At 51.0% G+C, this 18,168-nt stretch overlaps 1 protein-coding gene across 1 annotated transcript in view; it reads right to left on the minus strand.

Moving 5' to 3' along the window:
• Window positions 1-16,201, minus strand: part of Ttc7a (tetratricopeptide repeat domain 7A) — a 97,433-nt gene extending 81,232 nt beyond the window's left edge. The window contains exons 1-3 of the mRNA XM_059248720.1: window positions 16,079-16,201; window positions 14,595-14,652; window positions 705-835 (exon numbers count right to left, since the gene is read on the minus strand). Coding sequence (XP_059104703.1) covers window positions 705-835; window positions 14,595-14,652; window positions 16,079-16,201 — 312 coding nt within the window. The remainder of the gene's footprint in view (window positions 1-704; window positions 836-14,594; window positions 14,653-16,078) is intronic.
• Between the last annotated feature and the right edge of the window lie 1,967 nt (window positions 16,202-18,168).

Consider the following 18,168-nt stretch of genomic DNA (forward strand, 5'->3'; position numbering starts at 1 on the left):
CCATGGAGAGGGTTAAGTGACAGAATGTATATAAACCCCTCAGCACTGCATGACATGAAAGTAGGTCCTCCATGCGGGGAGGAGCTGAGCTCCTCCGCGAGGCATACTGGGGGTTGATGTCCTATGTACCGTTAAGACAGGCCCGCCCTGGGAAGGTGGGCTGTGGCTCTGGGAACTTGTTCAAATCCTGCTGGCTGCCTCTGTCAACCTCTGAAAGACTTGGAGAATGAGGACCACAGCCCATCTTCCCTGGAAGCTCAGCAAAGCTCTCCTGAGGAAAGCAGGGAAGGATGAAGGATGGCAAGAATCAGCCTGACCCTGTGTTATGCCCAAGAGACCAGCGGTTTGATCTCGCTAAACTTCATTTACTACAGGGCCGCAGAGGCGTGACACCTCTGACCCAGGGTTGTTGTCGGGGGTGATCAAGTGAATAGATACAAACAGGCATTGTCACATCTGGCCCTGCACGTTCAGCTCACCCTGGGGTTCCTGCTCCCTCGAGTGTGACATGGACCCACTTATTTATTAAAGGTCTCCTCCTGTGGTAGAGTTCCTAACAGAACCGTTGCACTGTAATGAGTTCTCCAACCAAAGAAGTAGGGAGTCTGGAGAGGAGGCACTTTCTTCTAATATCCAGGAGGACCAAGGAGGTTTGTGCTCAAGAAGTAGGAGCTATTTGCATAGTACCCCTATCCCCAGCTCACCTTCTCCAGCTCCTGCAGGAACACCTGAGCTACCCAGGAGGCCCTCTCAAAACAGGCAACCACTTCCTCCTCCCGCTCTGTCAGGCGGATGTGGGAGGCGATGGAGTTGGGAAGACGTTCCAGGGAGAGGCCTGCAGGGAGAAACAGAGAGCCTCAGACCTGCCCTGCTTGGGCCCCGTACTCCAGGCCCTTCCCACGGGCACAGGGTAGGCGCATCTGAGGGGATGCATGGTTTGGAGCAGCCAGTGGGAGGCCGAGGTCCATGGAGGGGAGGGGGTAAGCTGAAGCAACAGTGGTGTTAGCAGCAGCAAAAGGCCCCGGGGGTGGGGTGGGGGGGCACATGGTGAGTCCTACTGTGCCAGCCCTGCCCATCCCTGCAGTACAAGGTCAGCCCCGTGGAGCCGACGGTTCACCTCCGGGGAGTTATCTGTGTGAGGAGCTATCTGCTTGCAGTGGATACCTGCTGCTCTGGCCTTGTCTCTCAGCAGCAGCATCCCGCTTTTCCTCTCACCACCCGCCATTGTCTCAGCACAGTGACAAGCTAAGGGTGGCAACATGGCCCAATACGGGCCAATAGAAACGGTCTCATAATTGCTACTCATTTCACCAGCATTGTTAAGCTGGTACCAGAGGCTCACCTGGAAATGCTAGAGAAAAGTCTGCCTTAAAAAAATGTTCCAGGGCTGGAGAGTTGGCTCGGCAGTTAAGAGCATTTGCTGCTCTTCCAAAAGCCCGAGGTTCGATTCCTAGCACCTGTCTGGCATCTCACAAGCTTCTGTAACTCCAGTCCCAGGGGAGCCAATGCCCTCTTCTTACCTCAGTGGGCACCAGACAGGCACATAGTACATAGACATACATGCAGGCAAAACATCACATAAAATCATAAAATCATATGTATTTTGTACATATGATACACATAAAATCATAAAAAAACTATAAAAAAAACTTTTAATATCTAGCCAGACTTGGTGACACATGCTTATGATGTTAGCACTCGGGAGGCTGAGGCAGGAGGATCATGAGTTTGACGGCTACCTGAGACAACTTACTAGGACCTCATATCAAGAAAAGAAAAAAAAAAAAAACAAACCAAACAAAATAATGTCCACACAGAGTAAATTTAAATGACGCTACTCAAATGCATACATTAAAATGATTAATTTTATGCCATGTCATTTTCTTTACTGCAGTTTAAAATGTCTTTCAATTAATAAGCATAGAGCTGCAAGGGCCAGACAGAAGTTACTAAACCAATCTGCAGAAGACAAGGGAGGAAAAGCATTGTTAGACATATTGGAGAGAGAGAAAGTCCACATAGAATAATGATGGGAAAAGTGCAGATTCCAAAATACAGTGTTGGGCCGCCAGGACGCTACCTTCTCAGCTCCACCTCCTAGAAGTGTCCACGCACGAGCCAACATCCACCCACCCACCCACACACGTCCTTTTTCCTTCTTACTTTGCTTTGTCAGAGTCAGTTTACTGAACTATTTCTGTGGCTTGCAGCTCACCTAGACCTGACTAGAGAACGCTGCCCCTTGGAACCAGGGTTTCCCAAGAGGCAGAACCACCGTGTCTCCCATCTTTGCGGGCCACGTTGCCTTGTGTGTCACAGACACTGATGACTTATTCATGGAAAGGATCAAGAACACAGTCCTCTAAGCCTCAACTAGCTGATCCTCCCGCCCCTTCTGCAGGCTGCATCTCTCCGGTGGGTGGCCTCAGCAGCCTGCTCCACCTGAGGAGGTCTTGCCTCACTCTAACCCGAACTGTACTGTTTCCAAGGGACCTTTCCAAAGTCCCCAGGGGTGCTTCTTGCTACAGAGAAGGTCTAAACTAGGGTTGCTTCACCCCAGGCCTGCCAAGATCTATCCTGATCATCTTTCTGATTCTTCTTACCCCACCTGCTTCATCCATCCCAACCTCCTGCTCCCACCTGCCCGGGATGCCATCCTGGCTTGCCCAAGTTGTTCTCCCCACCTGGATTTCACCGCCTCACCAAGTCCACGGAGTTACTGATCATCTCCTGATCTACTGAATACCACCTCCTCTATGAGGTCCTTCCAGACAAACCAACTCTTCTCTCCTCTCGGTCCTGGCTTATACTTCTCATGTCTCACTTAACTCATTTTTCATTGCTCACCAAAATAGATTGGTAGGCTCTTTCTAGTACCGGCTTTTTTTAAAAAATAATAATAATAATTTATTTAAATTTAATTTATTTTATGTGCATTGGTGTGAAGGTGTCAGATCCCCTGGAACTAGAGTTACAGACAGTTGTGAGCTGCCATGTGGGTGCTGGGAATTGAACCTGGGTCCTCTAGAAGAGCAGCCAGTGCTCTTAACCTCTGAGCCATCTCTCCAGCCCCTCTAGGACCAGCTTAATGGGGTTCATTGTCCCCCACTTGGCACACAGTAGGTACCAGACAAGCATGGGCTATCTGGGTGGAAAAAGAAGCCCAATCATGGCCGACAGAGTACAAAGTGCTCTGCAAATACAAGGAAAGGACTTAGCATTGTTTTTCTTGGCTACGATATCAACATATACAGATTCAGTGACCTTGCTCTCTTGCCAGGCTGGGGTGTGACCGTGTCCAAAGGCCAGGAACCTCAGCCTGGGGGAAGGGTAGGCATAGAATGTGAAGGCCATTGCTCAACACAAAGTTACCCAGGTCACTGAGTGTCAACGTGGCATCTGCCAAGTGACTCACTGTGGAGAGCAGCAGAAAGCTCTCCACTCTGCAGGACCAGGGAGGAGGAACCGAAAAGGCAGGAGGCAGGCTCCATGACCTCTTCCACGGCTGGCCCAGACCTCCCTCCCGAGGTGTGCTTCTTGTCATCGTGCAAGAATGTGGGACAAGAACAAAGCTGCTGAAGAAGACCAGCCCAGAACACTAACATCAGGGGACAGGACACGGCCAACTCCGAGAGATACAGAGTGGATCTGCTCTAAGGCAGCGGTCCTGGGCTGCCCAGAGATGAGCTACAGTGGACTCCCTCTGCACACTTCTCGGTCAGGCTGCTGGACCAAGTCTCCCACGGTCGGGCTCCTACAAAGGTGAATTGAGAACACTGATGTGGGGCCTCCACCTTCCTCCCTGTGATACAACTGTCCCCATCGCATCCTCCCCCGATCCTCCGCACCTCCCACCCCCACCCTGCTCCCAAGCAAAGCTGCCACCGTGCTTCTCCAAGAATTCTAAGCCCACTGTTTCTAGTAAGCTCAAAGCAAAACTACCTCCTCCGTGAGACCCTCTGTGATGTTTAGTATTGATGGGCAAGTTGATGATACTATCCATGCCTCTGAGCATGTCTGTCAAAAGGATTTTCTGGACTGGGTAAATTGAGGTAGGGAGACCCACCCCAAATGTTGGCAGGACCATTCTGTGGGCTGGGGTTACAGAACAGACTGGGGGTGTCATGTGACCAGCAATGCCTTCCTGCCCTTGCCATCACGAATTTCTACTCAAACCTGAAGCTGGAATAAACTCTTCTTTCCCTGAGGTGCTTTGGTCAAGGGTCTGTCTCAGCCAGGAGGAAAGTAACTAATACCCTCTCCATCAAGGATCTGTCTTAGCTAGGAGGAAAGTAACTAATACCCTCTCCATCAAGGATCTGTCTTAGCTAGGAGGAAAGTAACTAATACCCTCTCCATCAAGGATGTGTCTTAGCCAGGAGGAAAGTAACTAATACCCTACCCCAGGTGTTTATCTTCCCTCCCTCTGACTCAGCAGAGAATGTTAACTGCATTTCCCACTTTGTGTTTTTTGATTTTGTTTGGGTGGCTCAGGGGTTGGAACCCAGACGGGCACGCTCTAGGCAGGAGCTCCGCCGACGCTCTCCATCGCCAGCCCCAGGATCTCCTGTTCATATACCTTTACCCTGGCTTGTCACCACGCTATTTCTGATGGATCCTTCCAGCCCGGTGATAGCTCAAAGCCTGTTGTTTAGAGAGTCCACGGAAATGAGCTAACCGAGATGAGCAAAGCCAGGCATGCCGAGCACAGTGCCCGGGAGGGAATGGCTCCACCCTCCATTTAAAAAACACATCTTGAAGAACTCCCTACCAAACTGTGACAGATCCCTGAGGCTTTCCTGTCTCAGAGAAAGGTAAATGGCCTCTAAGGAATAAGACTTAAGACTGTCCTCTGGCCGGGCGGTGGTGGCGCACGCCTTTGATCCCAGCACTCGGGAGGCAGAGGCAGGCGGATCTCTGTGAGTTTGAGGCCAGCCTGGGCTACAGAGCGAGATCCAGAAAAGGCACAAAGCTACACAGAGCAACCCTGTCTCGGGAAAAAAAAAAAAAAAAAAGACTGTCCTCTGGCATGCACCTGCATCTACAGAACACACGCATGCGCAGCCATGAAATACACATGCATACAAACATAGACACACATGAACATACACATACATACACAGATTAATTTCTTATAAATTATAATAGTCAAATGAAGCAAGCCATCAAAAAGTGTATACGATGTGATTTCACTTACATGGCATTCACTATATTAGTGGTCACCCGGGGGATGATGGTGCGGGTCAGCTGGGAGGGGGTGCTAGGAAATCTTCTAGGGTGAAGGGGATGCTCTACTTCTAGGGTGTTGGCTATGGAGGTATTCACACTAGTCCAAGTCATCAAATTATACACTTCGATCTATATGAGCTCACAAATAGGAAATTTTATATGAAAAATATTTAAAAGAAATAAAAGAAGTCAAGCAGATATGTTCAGTGAGGTGATCCTCTATAGGATACTTCCTTTCTTTTTTAAAAAAAAATTATAGCCGGGCGGTGGTGGCGCACGCCTTTAATCCCAGCACTCGGGAGGCAGAGCCAGGCGAATCTCTGTGAGTTCGAGGCCAGCCTGGACTACCAAGTGAGTTCCAGGAAAGGCGCAAAGCTACACAGAGAAACCCTGTCTCGAAAAACCAAAAAAAAAAAAAAAAAATTATTTGTATTTTATGTGTATGGGCATTTTGCCAGCATGTATATATGTATACCATGTGTGTGTCTGGTATCCAGGGACACCAGGAGAGGGTGTTGAATCCCCTGGGACTGGAGTTACAGATGGTTGAGAACCACCATGTGGCTGCTGGGAATTGAACCTGGGTCCTCTGGAAGAGCAGTCAGTGCTCCTAACCACTGAGCCATCTTCCTCCAGCCCCTGTAAGATAACTTTCAACATGCTTAAGACCAATAAAGTTCCCAGAGCCAGAAATCCTTGGATCTAACTGCTAAGGAGGCCAACCTCCTGCCCACAATGTTTGGAAACCTACACCAGCCCTGAGAGATCTCCCCTCCTCCTGGTGAGTCCTTCTGCACAAGTGGCCAAAGGGTAACACAGCACCAGGTCCAAGTGGAGACACATAGCTCTTGAGCCCACCTCAAAGGTTCCTGGTGGTTGTGGATCAACCCTGTGGTCTGGGCAGGAAGCCAACAGCTCCCTGGCCCTGCTTCCTGTGCCCACTGGGGACTTTCTGTGAAAACAACATCAACAAGCCAAGGAAAATGCCCCTTTGAAAGGAACTCGGGAGCTCTATATTTTTCAGGTCCAGCCCTGGCCTTAGCACCAGGCTGGTCTTATCTCCTTCAGTCTGAGATGACTCATCACATCCCTGCAGCAGGCCCGCCCTTGGATCCTTGAAGCCCTGGGCCCTGGATACAGAAGTGCAGAGCAAAGGAGGCTTCTTTTGCTAAGAGACTCCCTTTCCATTCACCCACTCTGCCAGCAAAAGAGCACCCACAGCATGTACAGAAGATGTTTAATCTTGGGTTTACCAAGCATGGGCACCCTGAGTGGCGGGGTAGAAGAAAAGGAACCCTATTTCTTCTTTAACTTAAAGGTCAGGTAGGCAACGGTTGTCACAGATCACATCACATTCAAAAGTGGGCAACTTCCAAGCAGTGGTGGCGCATGCCTTTAATCCCAGCACTCGGGAGGCAGAGGCAGGTGCATCTCTGTGAGTTGGAGGCCAGCCTGGGCTATAGAGTGAGTTCCAGCTACACAGAGAGAAACAAACAAGATAAATACTATGAGATTATAATTAAGTGAATTCAAATTTATAGAGTAAAAAAATTAAAGGATGGTCACCGGGTAGGAGAGAAAAGAGGAAGTATTGTTTAACCAACACAGAGTTTCAGTTTTACAAGAAAAAGAGTTCTGGAGACTGATTGCACAGCACTGTGTGACCCATGCGAAAATGCATGCTTTGTGTTTTCCTTGTTTGTTTGAGACAGCGTCTCAGTACCCCAAACTCGATCTTGCTATGCAGCTGAGGATGGCCGTGAGCCCCTGATCCTCTTGCCTCTAAAACCCAAATGCCCACACTACAATCGTGCCCACCATGCTCACCTCTTGGAATTTTTATGATATATAGGAACCTATGTATCTCTGATACTGGGGAATAAACTAAGCGTGACTCAGCCACTGAATATATAAACTACCGTGTGTGTGTGTGTGTGTGTGTGTGTGTGTGTGTGTGTGCACCTTTTAACATAATTTTTAATATTGTCTTTTGGTCTTAAGTAGCCCAGGCTAGCCTCAGGGATGACCATAAACTTCTGGTCCTCCTGGCTCCATCTTCCAAGTGCAGGATTACAAAGATGTGCCACCACCATGCCTAGTCTTATGTGGTTCTGGGGAACAAACACGAACCTTTGTATATACTAGGGAAGCATTCTACCAACAGAGCTGCATTCCCAGCTTTAACATCATTCTTTAAAAGATGTATTTCTTTTTATTGTTTGTATATGAATGTTTTGCCTGCATGTAGTAGGTGCACGCCTGGTGCCTGTGGACACCAGAAGAGGGCATCAGCTCCCCTGGGACTGGAGTTACGGGTGGTTGTGCACCACCATGTGAGTGCTTGGAACAGACTCAAGGTCCTCTGCAAGAGCAGCAAGTGCTCTCAACCACTGAGCCATCTCTCCAGCCTCTCACAAAATATTTTAAAAATAATTTCCAGACAGGGTTGCCCAAATTTGCAAATCTCCTGCCGCAGTCTCTCCAGCAGCTGGGGTTGCAGGCAAACACCACTGTACCTTGCAACATTAACTTTTAACAGTAGATGTCAACACACAGCTTATGGACTGGTCCATATAAATCTGTAAGGAAAAGAGACTGGAAGGATATATCTCAAAATGTTTACAGAGACCAAAATCCTAGTTTATCCAAACAAACAAAAAAAGAAAATGGGATTACCCACAAAGCCTAGCTCATAGGGAAGCCATGTGAAGTAAACAAATGAAATATGATAAAGGGCTTTGCTATGATGCTCATAATAGCCTCCTAGTAAGCACACTTTTCTCCAGGCCCACAGGTGAGAGACCTAACTCAGGGAGAACAGATTCATTCCAAGACCCCTTGGGTACAAGTACCAGAAAATAGACCAGATGCCAGTCCTCTGGCTTTAACACTTAGACTCTCAGGCGTCTTCCTTGCCCTCGGCATCCACCAAGGCTCTCCAAATCCCCTCTTCTCTCGCCTATCACTTGAGTGCCTGACGGCTGAGTTACAGCTGTGTACCCTGCTGGTGGGGTAGGTCCAAGGATGCATGCTGACTTCTCAAACGCACTCCCTAAACCCTATCTACACCCACACCCCTAACTACTTCCAAGGAAGGCTTCAGTAACAGAGGAAAGGGGCTATGGATTGGATGTGAACTGTCCCCCATGGGCTCATGTGTTTGAATACTTTCGACAGTGGGTTGATGAGGGAATGTCTTTCTGTACGCTGTGAATATTTGTTGATCTGATTGGTTGATAAAGAAAGTTTTGGCCTATGGCAAGGCAGCTTAGAGGCAGGCAGGAAATTCAAAGAGAGAGAGACAGGAAGAAGGCGAGGAGAGATGCCAGGAGCTGCCCAAGGAGCAGCATGTAATGGCACACAGGTAAAGCTATGGAACATGTGGTGACATATAGATTAACAGAAATGGGCTGAGTTTAAGTGTAGGAGCTAGAGAGTGGTACGCATGAGCTAATGGCCGAGCAGTTTTAATTAATATAAGCTTCTGAGTGATTATTTTATAAGTGGCTGTGGGGTCCGTGGGGCTGGGTGGGACTGGAGAAAACTTTTAGCTACAGCTGATGGTACCACTCGGAGGTTGTGGAATCTTTACAAAAGGGGGTCTAGCTGCCAGACACAGACCACTAGGGCTGGGCCTTCAGGAGTCTAGCCTAGCCCCAATTTTAGTCCAGCTATAATGTGAGCAAGCAAGCCCTGCTGCCATGAACCAAGCTGCTCTGCCACACTATCCTACCGTGACAGGCTGCACCCTCTCACACCAGGAGCCAAAGCACACCTCTCCTCCCTTGGGAGTCACTTCTGTGGGGTTGCCAGGACACAATGCAGGAAAACCTTCTGCCTCCCCAGCCCATGGCCTCCATTCTGTGGGGGCCATCTTGCCTTCACGGCCACAGACAGTAGAAGATGCATCTTTACCCTGTCTGTGTTCTGTCAGCCCAGTGGGCATTTGGTGCATGCTTGGTGAACTGGCAGTGAACACACCCAACCTTCTCCTGAGATGCCTCCTCTCTATCTGGAAGCCAGTCTCTCACTCTGGGGCCTACAGCCCGGGGCCCAGGCTGCAGCACACGGGGTACATCCCTTCCCCACAAGCCAGACAGCCTACACCTTGGGAAAGACGCCAAAGCCAACACCTAATTCCTGCCATACCAGGGCAAAATACAGCAAAACAAAAACCAGATATGCTACTATATCCTGGCCCGGGAGCAGCGGGTGCTTTTATTTTTAAAAAGTTTAATAAGCCATAAAAAAAAAGCCCTTGGTGAGAACAGAATATTTTAGGATTGCACTGGCAGAAAGCAAATAGAAACCACCATTGCCACACCTAAAACCCGGAGCGGGTAAAGGGCTCAGGTACCAGAGCCCTCAGAGATACCTCGTTTTCCTCCTTCCTCCCTCAAAGTTAACTAGATGTGAACAAAGGTCACGTTCCTTCAGAGCCCACAAGCTGGTCTGCCCAAAGATGGACAGGAGAAATGAAGCCAGCTTGGCTGAAAACACAGGGCAGCGCTGGTCCTGAAGGACCCCTACCCTGACCCCAATCCCATCACAGACGGAGCCACAGTGATTCCAAATTAGGAAGCTCAAGGTGTATGTCTGGAGACGCAGGGGTCTCTGTGTCATCAGCACACTGGACGTACCAGAGACATGGAAGGGGCAGGCAGGAGGCGAGGAGAAGGAAGCTGTTTGCATCACGACGGCCCTCTGAGCCAAATGACGGTAGCCTTCTGGTGCCAAACTACTGCAGGCCCAAGATGTTGAGAACAGGCCTTAAAGCATCTTGGAGCTGGTCAAAACCTCAGGGCTAAGACCCACAGAAAAGCGGGCAGCTTGTGACCCTGGGCCCGCAGAGGTCTAAGACCCAGAGCTTTGAAGAGGGAACAGGCTATGGAACACTTTATGGTGATGCAACCCAGGGCCAAAACTCTAGGACACCAACCAAGATACCTGAACCTCTCTGCCAGCTCTCAGCTCCCAATGCCCTCTCAGTGGGACACCTGACCCCCAACTCATACGTCTCATCTCTCCTATACTCACCCACTGAGTTAAGATATGGTCCTCCCCACTTCCCGGGGCTTTACTCTTCCGCTTAGCCAGCAATGGTTCGCTCCAGGCTCAGGTCACTTTCCTAGCTCACTGGGAAAGGCTCTACGATCAGGTAGTGCCTGTCACCTCCCTCTCCCACAGTGGCTCGACTGGACTGGTACTCCTTGAACATATGGGATGAGCCCAAAGGTGCTGTCAGAGAGAGCTGGGCTCACATCCTGCTCCCGCTGCTCACGGTGTGGCCTGACAGGAGTCACTGCAGCCTGGACTCCAGAGATCTGCCCTCTTTGCCTTTTATCCACTTCGGTACCAGCACTCTGATTTCCTCCTGAGAAGTCGTCCCTATCAAACAGGCCATAAGATCAGATAAGGGAATCCCACCCCTGGACCAGGCCAGTGTTCTAGGTGTAGCTCCCCATAATGGCCTCAAGGTCAGGCATCACCAAACCAGATGGATGGGAACCTTCCTCGGGCACGTTTTCCCTCTGAGGTTGACAGTGCTGGTCTGCAAAGACCCGTAAACTTGGAGACTTTCGTCATCGCTGCGAGGCCCCAGATCCAGGTATGCCTGATACCATTCCACACTCAGTTCCTCCTCTGTTTTATGAGTATTCTTCTAGCATTTCTGTCTCTATAAACCTAAGGCTGGTGATGTAGAAACCGGCCCCCAGAAACATGGTGTCAGAGGGGACAATCCCTGAAGTGTCGGTGTGACTGAGCCAAAGTAATAGAGGAGCCGTGAGGATGTTGCCATCTCTCAGCTGAAAAACTGAAATTCCAGATACACAGCCTCAGCACCATGGGTTGAAATGCAGCCCCTACAACCTGTAGGAGAGAGCTTGAGGCCATGGGGCCTGGTAACAGGGCATGTGCCCCGGTCCCGCCCATCGCTTCTCTATTCAACCGAGGGCTGAAGGCAGAGAGAAGCCCCAAAGCCTGCTGCTGAGGACGGACCCCTCGAGGCCTGAAACAGATCCAAGGACTTTGAGAAACAGTCGGTAGCTCGGGTTCCTCATCCATGGATCCTGTGCCAGTTGCCAAAGGCCAACCAAGAGTTCTAGGGAGCCACAAAACCAGAGTTGCAAAGTTGCAGACAAGGCCTCTCCACCTGTAGAGACCACAAGGACATCTGATGTAGTCCATTCACTCATACTAGAAGGGAAGCCGCCCAGCAACAGCAACAGCCCATTCTTCACAAACCCTCTCCTTAAACGTCCAGAAAGAAGACTGAGCATCAGGGCAGATCCTCTCATGAAATAGGCCGGGGCGGATGTGGCCAAGGCATCATGGCCACGCAGAATCTATGGCCACATCTTCTCTGGGGGTTTCTAATTCCTGCTTTCTAGAGTTGGCAGAGTCCACTGACGTTAAGACTGCCTAAGCTAAGGACACGGAGTGGCACCAGGGAGCTCATGCCACCAATTCTGGCAATACTTACCTCCTCACAGAATGCTGCTTCCCTTGGAGCTCCGTCACACCTGCCCACCGTTCCCACAAGGGAACAGACCCAACTGTTCACCCTTGGCATCTCTAACAGGGGCCTGCTTAATCACTGCTGGCGAGTGATACTTTTAGTGGGATGTGGGCCAGAGACCTCAAGACACACCACTAGAGGCCAGACCCCTGACGAAGGAGCCCACGGAGCCGACAGAAGAGGGTAAACATACGGCAAAAAGTTCCAAGTGAGCCTGGTGGAGGAGAGGCGATAGGCCGAAAAACCTAGGAAACTCCTGTGCAGGGGTGCTTAAACTGTCCAAACGCAACGTCAGGGTTCGTGCATAGAGTGAAGAAAGAAGGCTATGACCACCAAGGACAATGACTCAGGAGAAAGAAAGAGGACAGAATTTCAGAGATGGAAGGTCTTTCCATCAAAGTATCTCCCTACTTCAGTGGAGGAAATGTATGGTTGTATTGTTTTCGGCTTCTTTATACATTTATTCATCTAGGTGCACACAGCATGGGAATCAGTGGACAACTTTCAGAAGTGAGTTCTCTCCTTTCACCCCGTGAGTCCCAGGGACTGAACTCAGGCCATCAGGTGAAGTGGTTTGGATGGGAACGGCCCCCCCTTAGGCTCCCACATCTGAAAGCCTAGTCACCAGGGGGAGGAACTCTTATAGGATTAGCATTAGGAGGTGTGGCCTTGTTGGGGGAAGTGTGTCACTGGAGGTGGACTTGGAGGTTTCAAAAGCCCATGCTGGTCTCCCTCAGCTCCTTCTCCAGCACCACATTGCCTGCTGCCATGCTTCCCACCATGATGACAACTCTAAGCAAGCCCCCAATTAAATGCTTTCTTTTATAAGAATTGCCCTGGTCGCCAGGCAGTGGTGGCGCACGCCTTTAGTCCCAGCACTCAGGAGGCAGAGCCAAGTGGATCTCTGTGAGTTCGAGGCCAGCCTGGTCTACAGAGTGAGTTCCAGGACAGGCACCAATACTACAAAGAGAAACCCTGTCTTGAAAAAACAAACAAACAAACAAACAAACAAAAACCAAACAAACAAACAAAAAGAATTGCCCTGGTCATGGTGTCTCTTCACATTTTGCAGGAACAGAATAGTGACGAAGACATCTTGCTTGACAAGAGCCCTCACCCACTGGGAATGCCACCAAACAAGGGGGCCACTCTTCCAGTCCTCTATTGTTTCTGAATGAACCTGACATGGACAATACCTCTTTTTACCCTTAGAGAAATTGAATGGTCATATATTCCCCATCCTATAGACATGCTGTTCTTTAAACAACAGAAACCCAACACTACTACAACCAGCCCTCTTTCAAGGTCCCCAGTGAGGTTTAGGGTCATCTCTGCCTCCCTGGGAACAAGAGCCCCAGTCTGATAAGGAGGTGTACCTCAGGTCCTTCTAGATGCTCTGAGGGCCACACTGCCAAGTCCCTCTGCTCTGAAGGGGAAGATGGTGAGCTGGATGTGCTTGCACATCTTTGAGGACGGGATAGAGAGATCAGAAGCCTGTCTCGAACCCCAGAAGAAGAGTAGCAGCTCACATTGGGCCCCATCAAGTCTCCCAGGCTGGCGAGTTCAGGTTCCCCTCTAATACAAAAGCTCTGTGCTCTCTCTCTTAGTCAGGTGTGCACTGGGTGGCACCACATGGAACCCCCCAACCAAAGAGTCGGAAAGCTGTAGTCTAGGGCTGTGGAGATGGCTCCGTGGTTAAAGGACCTGCTGTACAAACACAAAGACCAAAGTCGGGACCTCCAGAACCCACAGAAATGCTGGGTGAGCATGACAGCCTGCCTGTAGTCCCAATCTCAGAAGGCAGAGACAGGATCCTCAGGGCAAGCTCTGGGTTGAACTGAGAGACCGACCCTGCCTCCATGAATACAGCGGAAGAGCAATTGAGGATGTGTCCCGACATCAACTCCAGAGCCCCACATACATGCATGCACACACAGGCACGAGGACCCACATACACATACACACAAACACATATCCACACATGCATGCACGTCACACACACACAAACATGAGCACGCAAAAATGGTAAAGGAAAAAGAGAAAAAAAAATGGTAAAAGGAAAAATAGTCTGACAGCCGGAAGTGCTGGAACTGGGTCAAGCTGGCTCGTTCGGAGACCACCCAGAACCAGAAAGAGCCAAAGCTGACAGGCTTATAGGGCATGGAGGACGCTAGTCCCAATAGAAGCTAACTGATGTCGTGGGGAAATGGCTTCCCTTCCATCACCCTGTTTCTTTATAACACAAGGATTTGGTCTAACTCTTTTCTGCCTAGAATTCTGAGCGCGACATCAGAGGTTGTCTCTGAGGTCCGGCTGCCCAGGTTCCAATCCTGTGCTGGGTGCTCTGGCAGAAGCCACCTGCTCCAACCTCAGCTCCGCACGTGTAAGACGGGAAGACGAGAACACCGACTCAGGGGTGTGCGGATTCGGGTGAGGTCACACCTGACTTGGAGTGAGGATGTAATGGCTATTATTAGTATATGACCCAGTGAGCTCGGGGCTCCTGCCGTCACTACAGCCGTGCTCTCAAATGAAGTCAGTCCGACAACCAGCCCTTCCCGTCTCCTTTGGTGCCCTCTGGGTGAAGAGACCCACCAGACCCCACAGGTTCGGTTAAGTCGCAGCATGCATACACTGACGGCCTTGTGCATGGTCTCGAGCACACAGGGGCTCAGGCAAACCCCAACATGCCAAGCAGCAGGTGTGGTCACTGCAACAGGACAGGGAGGACAAGCGGAGAGGGGTCAGGCAAAGGGGCAGGGGTGGGCACATGCAGTCACTGAGGGGTGGGGAACCAGCACAGCCTGCAGCTGAGCGGCCCACGCGAGCAATGCCGGATCCTTACCTCCCTGGCAGGACCTCTGACCACCAGGACTGTGTTCCCCCAAGAAGCTGGAGGCATGCTGGAGAGAGTAGAGAGCAGGACACAGAGAGCAATATGTACTGAGCCAGGCTGACAGGAGAAAGGACCGAAAAGAACCCCAAGGGCGGATGTTCAGTTCAAGACATCCACAGCTCAAGTGGTTCCCAAGAGACCCCCAAAGACCTGAGCACCAAAAACCGTTCACTCCCGGCTACCGGCCGGTGCCACAGGCACAGAGCGAGGTGAGCAAGCTGAGGAGGAAGGCCCTTCCAGACTGGCCCTTACCATGTGGGTCCTTGCTCTCCAGCCCACCTGCCCAGGGAGACCAATGTGGTACGCTTCCTAGGATGATGGGGACCCAATAGGGAAAGGACTCAGGGACCTCAGGCCCCTCCAGCCAGAGTCTAGGTCATCCATAGATGTTACAGTTACTCCTCTGAGGACCCAAAGCCCACAGAGGAATGTATCAGGACAGGGAGCAAACACTCGTTTTCCCATGCCAGCATCACAGACTAAAGGTTCTGGTCCTCACTCCATCTGGGTAACTTTGGGTAAGGTACATTTCCTCTCTAGGCCTCAATTTCCCCATGTAGGAAGAGGGTACCACATACTCTACCAGAGCCAAATCCCAATAGGAGTACAGGTGACTTTTCTCTGAGGGTTGATTTTACTGGAATAGAGAGATGTTCAAACATCCCAGAATTTCAGTAACAGTCTGGGAGGAGAGGATTTCACTGCCCCTAAGACCCAGGGCAGAAAGTGTGCCACGTGAGTGTGTGTGTGTGTGTGTGTGTGTGTGTGTGTGTGTGTGTGTGTGATATCAACACAACCGGGAACCAGTCCCCTTCGTGAAACTCCTCTCACTGATCCTGTGCCCCTGTGTTTCTTCTAGAGCGTTCTTTGCCCTGGGAGGGTGGAGAGCTCCTCCAGGACAGGAAGTCTTTATCACTGGATCTCTGCAGCCCCTCTCTGTTCTTCCCCTCTCTGCTCACAACAGGAGGGGCCCCACACCTGGACAGTGACAGATCCTAGCAGTGCTGATCACTAGGTAGAGCAGCCCTGACAAGTACTGGCATGCCCATTAAGGTTCTCCTTGACCTGGTTATACAACTCATCTGGCCCCGAGAACGCTGGGAGGGCTGGTATCGCAACCTCCTTTTACAAATAAGTCAACAGAAGCCAGGAAAGGTGAAGAAGAGGCAGTCTGCCCGAGGGCGTCCAGTTTGGTAACTAGTTGTCAACAAGGCCCAGGTGAGAACCTGAGTCCTCAGAGTCCCCGGAGCACCCGGCTGCCGTTCCCTGACTAGCGGTGGGTAGCTGTGGCCTGGGGTTAACATCTGGACACTACCTTGCAGACCCACCCTCATCACTGCCCACTGCCCTGTGCGGCTGCCTGCTCTAGACACCTGAGAGCGGAGTGGAGCAGCTGGACGGTGGGGGAGGCCCAAACAGCTGTGCACAGCTACCTTTGATGACAAACGCCTCTGCCAGCAGCCGCATCTGATACAGGGGCTTGTTCTCCACGGACATGTCATCGATCCCGGCCCGTGCGTACATGCTGACGGCATCCCGGTACGAGCCCTCCACATAATGCAGCTTGCCCAGGATCAGCATGGCCTCACACATGTACTGTGGCTGAAAGGGCAGAGATACATTAGCAGGTCCCTGCTCCAAAGCTTCCACCATGTCCATCCTACTCCTCCCCTACTGAGCCCCAAACCATGAATTGCCCAAGACCCTGCTCAGAACTCTCCTTCCTCCCCCAGGAAGTCTTCCATGATTGCCTGTGCCCCGCTGCCTCCACACCCGAGTCCACTGCCTACACTGTGGCTCTTAATGCTATGACATGTCCCCAATCGCTTCGCGTGTGTGTGTGTGTGTGTGTGTGTGTGTGTGTGTGTGTGTGTGGTGTGTGTGTGTGTGTGTGTGTGTGTGTGTGTGTGTGTGTGTCTTAACTTGAGGCAGCTGCAGAACTGGGTCCTGTCTTCTCTCTCTCTTGAGGCCCCCACAAGGCTCTGATCTAGGCTGGCTCCTCAGGAATTCAGCACTTATTCTGAATACTTGAGGACAGGAAGTGAGCCAAAGTTTATGCGTGCATTCATGCGTGCATACATGAGTGCGAGAGTGTGTGTGTGTGTGTGTGTGTGTGTGTGTGTGTGTGTGTGTGTGTTGGGTGAAATTAGAGAATTAGGTGAAAGGCTTTAGAAAGAGCCCACGAGGACCCTGAAGTTGGCACGTCTAACCCTGCAGAAGAACTTTTAGAAGGGGGACCAGCCGCATTAGCAGCATGGGACAGAGGACAAGAGATGAAGGTCTGCTGGGTCACCATTCACATCTTATCAGAAGTAGGGCCAAGTGCAGAGCCTGGGAGGCTCCAAATACCCAATCCAAACCCTGCTCTCCATAGCGCTGTTTATATGCAAACCTCCACCCTCTCAGAGGACTCTCCAGGCCTCCTTAGGGACTCAGCTGCCCTGCTTGGCCCTGGCCAAGCCACCCCAGCAGGGAAGGTGTTCACTGTCAATTCAGCCAGTCCTGCTGACTGAGAGAGGCTGAGCTGGTCTGGCCGGGCAGTAGTCCTGAACTCTAAACGCTAGCCTTAGATGTGAGTCTAGTCTACTCTGAAGATTTCCACCTCTTACGAGAGCTTGCTACAGCCTTGTGCACAACCGGCCTTTTAGACCAGGCTCTGGCCATTGCCCTTGGCACAAGGGCACTCTGGAGATGAAGTTCTGGTCCCAAGCCCTAACCTCTCCCGCTGGCAGGAGGGTGATTTCCCGGTCTGCAAGGGGGTAGGTCGGTCAAAGTATCTTGATCCCAGGGCAAGCCTCCACCGCTCCACCATCACCCTCCCTCAGAGAGGCCAAGTAAGAGAAGCGGGGTGAGGCAAAGCCAAGCCCCACCGGAAGCCACATTCTCCACTCCCGCTAATCTCTCTGATTTTGGAGAGTTCTCATTCCTTCATTGCCTTGGCTCACTCAAAACCTTTCCCATGCCTGTCCAGACTGTCATCTGTTCCCTCAGCCCCACCTCCCCCCAGAAGCCTCCCCAGCTCCCAGGAAGCTCTCTTCTGTTAAGTTCCCACAATGCCTCACAATGTAGAGGTGGCCCTACACATGTATCCTGTTCTGTCTGACTACTGTTAATGCTCAAAGGCTGATTTTTTTTTTAAAGCCATTCGTTTCCCCAAAGAGGCCACCCACTTCCTCAATCATGGTCACAGGTGACACATCCCCAGAGGGATCCACCTCACAGTGCTTTTGAGCTGTGTGGTATCTTTGCCATTCCCTGGAGAGGTCTCCCATCCTCCCTACTCGGCCCCATCTTCCTTGAGGGTGAAGGAAAGATAGCAACACCCACCCCTTGCTTCTCATCCCAGGAAGCTAAGGACATCAATAGGGCAAAGTCTAGAACACAGCTTTGAACTGCCCCTGAGAGAAAAGCAAGATAAACGCAGGCCATGAGCAGTGATTGGGATCGTGCACATGGGAGAAAGAGACTCAGGAGGACACGTTCAGGGCACGATGAGTGGGCGTGGCTGTGGGTAGACCCCTGC

The sequence above is a fragment of the Peromyscus eremicus genome, chromosome 22, assembly GCF_949786415.1.
Source record: "Peromyscus eremicus chromosome 22, PerEre_H2_v1, whole genome shotgun sequence".
NCBI classification, from domain to species: domain Eukaryota; kingdom Metazoa; phylum Chordata; class Mammalia; order Rodentia; family Cricetidae; genus Peromyscus; species Peromyscus eremicus.